This window comes from Taurulus bubalis (genome assembly GCF_910589615.1).
Source record: "Taurulus bubalis genome assembly, chromosome: 21".
Classification (NCBI taxonomy): Eukaryota; Metazoa; Chordata; class Actinopteri; order Perciformes; family Cottidae; genus Taurulus; species Taurulus bubalis.
In genome coordinates this window covers 45,001-52,925 of record NC_136609.1, presented here as the reverse complement: position 1 = coordinate 52,925, position 7,925 = coordinate 45,001, and the positions used below count along the sequence as shown (strand labels likewise).

The 7,925-nt window shown below is 44.9% G+C and overlaps 1 protein-coding gene across 1 annotated transcript in view; it reads left to right on the top strand.

Annotated features, from left to right (window-relative positions):
- Positions 1 to 3,970: 3,970 nt before the first annotated feature.
- The window catches only part of rgn (regucalcin), a gene marked incomplete at its 5' end in the record, with an annotated part of 8,971 nt that continues 5,016 nt past the window's right edge, over positions 3,971 to 7,925 (top strand). Inside the window, 3 exons of the mRNA XM_079236913.1 lie at positions 3,971 to 4,388; positions 7,487 to 7,587; positions 7,917 to 7,925. The exon at positions 7,917 to 7,925 is cut by the window's right edge and continues 106 nt beyond it. Coding sequence (XP_079093039.1) covers positions 3,971 to 4,388; positions 7,487 to 7,587; positions 7,917 to 7,925 — 528 coding nt within the window. The remainder of the gene's footprint in view (positions 4,389 to 7,486; positions 7,588 to 7,916) is intronic.

The window sequence follows — 7,925 nt, the reverse complement described above, 5'->3', positions numbered from 1 at the left end:
CAGAATCAGAATCAGAAACCGTTTATTGCCAGGAATGTTTACACAAATGAGGAATTTTGCTAGGCGGAAGGTGCGTGCATTAGACGAGACAAACGACCAACAACAATCAACAACAACAACAGTGCAATGCTATTAAATCAAGTATAAGATAAAGTGCTCAGACAAACAGATAATGTTAATGTAAGTGTATGTTGAGTGGCATGAGTGTTTAAATATGAAGTGTGCAGTGGAGTGACCGGTAAGAAGAAAGACAGTCAGTCAGTGGGGGACCCGGCTCTGTTGATGAGCCGACTGCCGACGGGAAAAAACTGTTGTTGTGGCGTGAGGTCTTGGTCCTGGTGGGGCGTGAGGTCTTGGTCCTGGTGGGGCGTGAGGTCTTGGTCCTGGTGGGGCGTGAGGTCTTGGTCCTGGTGGAGCGTGAGGTCTTGGTCCTGGTGGGGCGTGAGGTCTTGGTCCTGGTGGGGCATGAGGTCTTGGTCCTGGTGGGGCATGAGGTCTTGGTCCTGGTGGGGCGTGAGGTCTTGGTCCTGGTGGGGCATGAGGTCTTGGTCCTGGTGGGGCGTGAGGTCTTGGTCCTGATGGAGCGTGAGGTCTTGGTCCTGATGGGGCGTGAGGTCTTGGTCCTGATGGAGCGTGAGGTCTTGGTCCTGATGGAGTGTGAGGTCTTGGTCCTGATGGAGCGTGAGGTCTTGGTCCTGGTGGGGCGTGAGGTCTTGGTCCTGGATCACATGACGTGAGTTTTTATCATAGGCTCGTTGGAGATGAGCCAGTTCTGATCAGAATCCATCACCGGCCATTGGTGCAATGCATGCTGGTTAAATGTGTGTCCGACTTGATCCCTGCTCTGACGTGGTCCACGATGACCTCACGAGAGCCAGGAGGTCTGAGCCACAGGTGTTGAGGTTCTGACTCGCGTCACACTCTGCAGGCCGCCCCATGGATGCTGGGGTGTCACGGTCTGGGGCCTTCCTAATGTGCCCTTCCTAATGGGTCCCTGGACTATGGGTCCTTCTTAATGTGTCCTTCCTAATGGGTCCCTGGACTATGGGTCCTTCTTAATGTGTCCTTCCTAATGGGTCCCTGGACTATGGGTCCTTCTTAATGTGTCCTTCCTAATGGGTCCCTGGACTATGGGTCCTTCTTAATGTGTCCTTCCTAATGGGTCCCTGGACTATGGGTCCTTCTTAATGGGTCCTTCCTATGGGTCCTCCCTCCTATTGGGTCCGGTAAAGGTAGCTGGAGTCTGTGTTGCTATCAGGTTCTAGAACCCTGATGAAAACAATAAAGCTCATTTAAATAAGAACTAAGGATGCAGCTACACACATTTCTACATAAATATATACAGTATTTACAAACGCACATGAATTAATCAGAAGGGCTGTAAACTACAAGTAGCCTACAGATCTAACAGGAAGTGACTGTCTGTGACTTCCTGTGTGATATGTGAAGGCAGCTGAAAACTGCCCGACTTGACCACAGTTTTTGATGATGACGATGATGATGATGCTCATCTCGAGCGAACCTCTTCTGCATGTGGGTGGAGTTAGAGTAGCTACTTCCGGGTTTGTGGGCGGGGCTATCGGTCAGCTGGAGCGGAGCGAAGTCCAGAGGAAGTTCCTGAAGACACGCAGGTCAGTGTTTGTGTGTACTTGTACACGATGTATATGTCTGGTGTTCAGCTGCAGGCTAAAGTACACGGTGTGGGAAAGTAGTACTGCGAGTGTTTCAAGTATCTGACGTCATAGAACTAGACTGAAGAGTCCCGTTAGAAATGCGTCACGTGACCATAAAGTCTGGCGGAGTTTCAGCCCAAAGTTTAGAAACGTTGAAATACTCGTGTATAAATATGACAGGAGTACTGTGTATAATGTGTACTAAAACCTTCTGGAGCAAAGTACCTCATATTCTAGTGTCATGTGGTACGGTATGCAGTGCTATTATTATTATTATTATTATTATTATTATTAATAATAATAATAATAATAATATGCATTTCATTTTTATCGCACTCTTCCTTCAAAAGAATCTCAGTGCCACATTTTGAAAGTGTGGCTACTACTGCCGTAAGATGTCGCAATATATATACATTACCGGTAGTGAGATGTGTTGTTGAGGTACATTTTATTTATTTTTTTATATATATATATATATATATATATGCCAACATTAGCTGTGAGGGCTTGATGGTGTAAATATGAATAGGACAGCACTTTGCTGCAACATATCACGTGATTACATAAACAAATATTGTGTACAATTGTGTATTTATTTTCTATTTAATACAATAATCCTCTTTTGAGCTTTATGTTAAGATACAGTTAAATCATGGGGCTTTTATGTTGAAAGGGAAGACAGACAGACAGGAGGCGTTACAATGCCTTTGACTGAATATCTCCAAGTCACATGTGTGCGCAGATTTTCTACCAAACCATCTGTTAAACCCCAGATTTCAAGGCAAAAACATGCTCAAATCTCCAATATAGTACATTCAGCAGAGAGGAAACAAGCAGCCGATCGCACTGATATGCTTGAATACTTTTCTGGACTTAATAATGTGAACGTCAGTGGAGCTGTTAGTCCTGATTCAAAGTGACACACACACACGCGAACGTGCGCGCGGCCGTTCACGCGAGCCCGCGCGGCCGTTCATGCGCACATGGGGTGCATCCCAAGTCTCTAAACTGCATCCCCGTTTCCCTCACTTGCGTCCTTTCCTTACGTCTTAGTCCCTCCCACCAGGGATGCATGGAAAGACGCAAGGAAACCAAGTGAGGAGAGAGGACACAAGGAAATATGTTTTAATAGTCTTGAGACGTCCTTTCCTCTGAAGCCTCACGTGAAGCGATGTCGGTTTATCATGACTGCAGCAACTGACAGCGGATCACATCTGATCACATGTGATCACATGTGATCAGCTGTCAGTCGCTTTAACAGCTGATGAGTTTTGTCCAGAGAGTTTTTAGCGAACATTCCAATAAGAATGCACTTAAAATATTGATAAAAATGGTTTTCAGTTGATTTAATGGTGTTAAACTACTACTTACATTAATAAAGACAAAGTTCTCATGAGTGTCAGAGTGGAGATGTTTTCTCTGTCGTCTGTTACCGTTTAATAAACTGCATTGAGTATTTATATACTGTGACGTGTATTTATACACAGTGTGAGTATTTATATACTGTGATGTGTCCTGCTTATACTGCAGGATCCATTTCTACCGGCGGAATGCGTCTTATGTATTTATTATTTACGTCGGTATGTTTTGAAATTCCCTATGGGCATTAAGTCATACTACACAAAATCAACTTTTAGGTTAAACTCATTAGTTATATACGCTCATAGTCCAGTATTTAGGCCTTCAGATCTCAACTCCACTGGACAACATGTTACTACTGTAGTGTCACGGGCTGTCGCTAGGACAGGCTAGCCTGGGGCAGTGCAAAAGGAGAGCTGGACACAGGCACGTCAGAGGGTATTTAACAAAAAGTAAAGGTTTATTTTCCCATCCCACCAGCAAGGTATTGTCCAAACAACAAAGTATCAAAAAAAGGTCCAATTCGAAAACATAAAACATCCCGGAGGAGAAAATGGGTAATCAACAAAACAAAACTCAACACTGGTGAATCCAGGCTACGAGGTCCTCTCCTTTATCGTCCTCTTCCCGGGGCTTGTAAGTTCACCTTCCGCCTGTTCGTTCTCTTTCCCAGGTGCTCTCTTTTAAGTCTTCCAGCCCTGCCTCAATCAGGTGCCTTAAGCAGCTGCAGCTGGGTGAGCGGTGAGGCAGGCTGGGAGATGTAGTTCTTGCCCTGGCGGCCATTTTGTAGCGCCTGTCCACTACCTGTCCCCTTGTGATGCCACACTACTATAAAATGTAGTACTTTTGTAGTACAGCCATTATTTTACTTCCTGGTGTTTCCATGGAAACAGTGTGGGAAGTGAATCCTCTTCTGTAATTGGTCCAGACAGGCGATGATGTCATCAGTAAAGGTGGAGTGTGTGGTGAAGGTGAGTGCTCTGATTGGTGAAGGGCCGGTGTGGGAGGAGTCAGAGCAGTCGCTGCTGTTTGTCGACATCAGTGGGCAGAAAATCCACCGCTGGAGTCCATCGACCAATCAGATCCAGTCTTTGGAAACAGGTCAGCCAATCAGAAACGTCCAGAGACATTCAGAGAACATGACACTGTCTCACACCTCCCGTCTGTTCTCAGGTGAGACGGTGGGCTTCGTGGTTCCTCGCAGGTCAGGTGGTTACGTTGCAGGTGTGGGCCGCAGCATCGTGGCTGTCGATTGGTCAACTCAGATGATGACATCATTGTTGGAGGTCGATGAGGACAAAAAGAACAACCGGCTGAACGACGGGAAGGTCGATCCGATCGGACGCCTCCTGGCAGGTGAGTCCGGTTACCTGTCGACCTGTCTGGTTACCTGTCGACTTGTCTGATTACCTGTCTGTCTACCTGTCGACCTGTCTGGTTACCTGTCGACCTGTCTGTCTATCTGTCGACCTGTCTGTCTACCTGTCGACCTGTCTGGTTACCTGTCGACTTGTCTGGTTACCTGTCGACTTGTCTGGTTACCTGTCGAGCTGTCCGGTTACCTGTCGACCTGTCTGGTTCCCTGTCGACTTCTCTGGTTACCTGTCGACTTCTCTGGATACCTGTCTGGTTACCTGTCGACCTGTCTGGTTACCTGTCGACTTCTCTGGTTACCTGTCGACTTCTCTGGTTACCTGTCGACTTCTCTGGATACCTGTCTGTCTATCTGTCGACCTGTCTGTCTACCTGTCGACCTGTCTGGTTACCTGTCGACTTGTCTGGTTACCTGTCCAGCTGTCCGGTTACCTGTCGACCTGTCTGGTTACCTGTCGACTTCTCTGGTTACCTGTCGACTTCTCTGGATACCTGTCTGGTTACCTGTCGACCTGTCTGGTTACCTGTCGACTTCTCTGGTTACCTGTCGACTTCTCTGGATACCTGTCTGGTTACCTGTCGACCTGTCTGGTTACCTGTCGACCTGTCTGGTTAGGCAAGGCAAGGCAAGTTTATTTGTATCGCACATTTCAACAACAAAGCGATTCAAAGTGCTTCACATAAAACCATTAAAAGCATCAAAACATAATGCAGATTTAAAAACAGTTAAGAAAATATTAAAACAGTCAAAAAGCAAAATAAAAAATAAAAGTTGAAAAAGCTGAAAAGCTGAGCACTGCTTCTCCATGTTTAGTTCTGACTCTTGGAACAGAAAGTAGACTCGTCCCAGACGACCTGAGGGGCCGGGATGGTTCATAAGGTAGCAGCAGATCACAAACATACTTAGGCCCTAAACCATTCAGTGCTTTATAAACCAGCAGCAGGATTTTAAAGTCAATTCTTTGTTTGACAGGGAGCCAGTGCAAAGACCTCAGACCTGGAGTGATGTGATCCACTTTCCTGGTCTTAGTGAGGACTCCAGCTGCAGCGTTCTGAATCAGCTGCAGCTTTCTGATTGACTTTTTACAGAGGCCTGTGAACACACCGTTACAGTAGTCAAGTCTACTGAAGATAAATGACCTGTGAACACACCGTTACAGTAGTCAAGTCTACTGAAGATAAATGACCTGTGAACACACCGTTACAGTAGTCAAGTCTACTGAAGATAAATGCATGGACAAGTTTCTCCAGATCCTGTTGAGACATAAGTCCTCTAACCCTTGATATATTCTTCAGGTGGTAGTAGGCTGATTTTGTAATTGTCTTGATATGGCTGTTCAGGTTGAGGTCTGAATCCATAACTACACCTAGATTTCTGGCTTGGTTTGAGGTTTTTAACATTAGTGATTGAAGCTGAGCGCTGACTTTCAATCGTTCGTCCTTGGGACCAAAAACAATTACTTCTGTTTTATCTTGATTTATTTGAAGAAAATTCTGGCACATCCAGTTATTGATTTCTTCAATGCATTTAGCCAGCCTTTGTATGGGACTATAGTCCCCTGGTGATATAGTTATGTAGAGTTGTGTGTCATCTGCATAATTATGATAACACACATTGTTGTTTTTCATAATCTGAGCCAGTGGAAGCATGTAGATGTTGAACAGAAGAGGCCCCAGTATTGAACCTTGGGGAACACCACATGTCATCCTAGTCAGCTCTTATGTGTAATTAGCTACCGACACAAAGTATTGTCAGTCCTTCAAGTAGGATTCAAACCAGTTAAGTGCTGCGCCAGAGAGTCCTACCAGACTTTCAGTCTGTCTAGTAGTATGTCATGATCAACCGTGTCAAATGCAGCACTGAGATCCAGTAATACTAAGACTGAGATTCTGCCACTGTCTGTGTTTAAGTGGATGTTGTTGAAAACCTTCACAAGAGCAGTTTCAGTACTGTGGTGCTGACGAAAGCCGGACTGGAAGACATCAAAACAGTTATTTTCAGCTAAGAAGTTGTTCAGCTGTTGAAAAACCGCTTTTTCCATTATTTTACTTAAGAATGGGAGGTTTGATATTGGTCTATAGTTTTTCAATATTTCGGGGTCTAAACTAGCCTTCTTTAGAAGTGGTTTAATAACTGCAGTTTTTAGGGCTTGTGGGAAGACACCTGAGAGAAGGGATGTGTTTACAATTTGGAAAAGATCAGCGGTCATGCAATGTGAAATATTTTTGAAAAAGTGTGTTGGTAGAATATCCAAGCAGCAGGAGGATGTGTTCAGATGTTGTATAATATCTTCTAGGCTTCTTTGGTTAATTGAGTGAAATTGTGTCATGATATTTGAATGGATGCTATTTAAAGATGGGGACAACACATATCCTGTGGTTGGTGTGGAGCCACCGACTGCTTGTCTAATTCTCTGAATTTTATCAGCAAAATAGGAGGCAAATTGATTGCATGCCCAGGTGGATTGAGCGTAGCCGTTACCGACACCGGAGGGTTTGTTAGCCTGTCGACGCTAGCAAATAAGGCGCGTGTATTGTTTTTGTTTTTGGTTATGATGTCAGAGAAGAAGGCCTGTCTTGAATTTCTAAGTTCCAAATTATAATTGTGAAGTCTCTCTTTATAGATACCACAGTGAACCTGAAGATTAGTTTTTCGCCACCTGCGTTCAGCTTTCCGACCCTCTCTTTTCTCTATTCTGACCAGCGTGGCATTTCTCCAAGGGGATCTTTTCTTACCCGAGACAACCTTCACCTTAGTGGGTGCAATGGCATCAATAACATTTTTAACTTTAGAATTGAAGCCATCCACAAGCTCATTGACTGAGATGCAAGAGAGGGCTGGTGTGGAGCAGAACTTCTGAATTAATAGTTCACTGGTTACCTGTCGACCTGTCTGGTTACCTGCCGACCTGTCTGTCTACCTGTCGACCTGTCTGGTTACCTGTCTACCTGTCTGGTTACCTGTCGACCTGTCTGTCTACCTGTCGACCTGTTGACCTGTCTGTCAACCTGTCAACCTGTCAGTCTACCTGTCTACCTGTCTGTTTACCTGTCAACCTGTCTGGTTACCTGTTGAACAGGTACAATGGGGAAGGAGGAGCGACCTGCTGAGGTCCAGAGACAACAAGGGTCTCTGTTCTCTGTGAACTCTGACCTCGGCGTGACCAAACACCTGAGCCAGGTGCGTCTGTCTGTCTATCTGTCTGTATCAGAATCAGAATCATTTATTGCCATGTATGTTTTCACATACAAGGAATTTGTCCTGGCGGTCGGTTTATTAACAATAAACAGAGTGCAAGAAATGTGAGCATGAATATTTAGAATTAAATCTACAATAGAATATAAAATTAAAATAAAGTCTGTCTGTCTGTCTCATGTGTTTCCAAAGCATCATTAGGATAATGAAAGTCATTGAAGTAACCTAGTTAGTATTGGTCCAATCTCAATGCAACTTAACTTTAACACCCGGTACTGCCACCTGTCTGTCTCTCTGACCTGTCTGTCTCTCAGGTGGACATA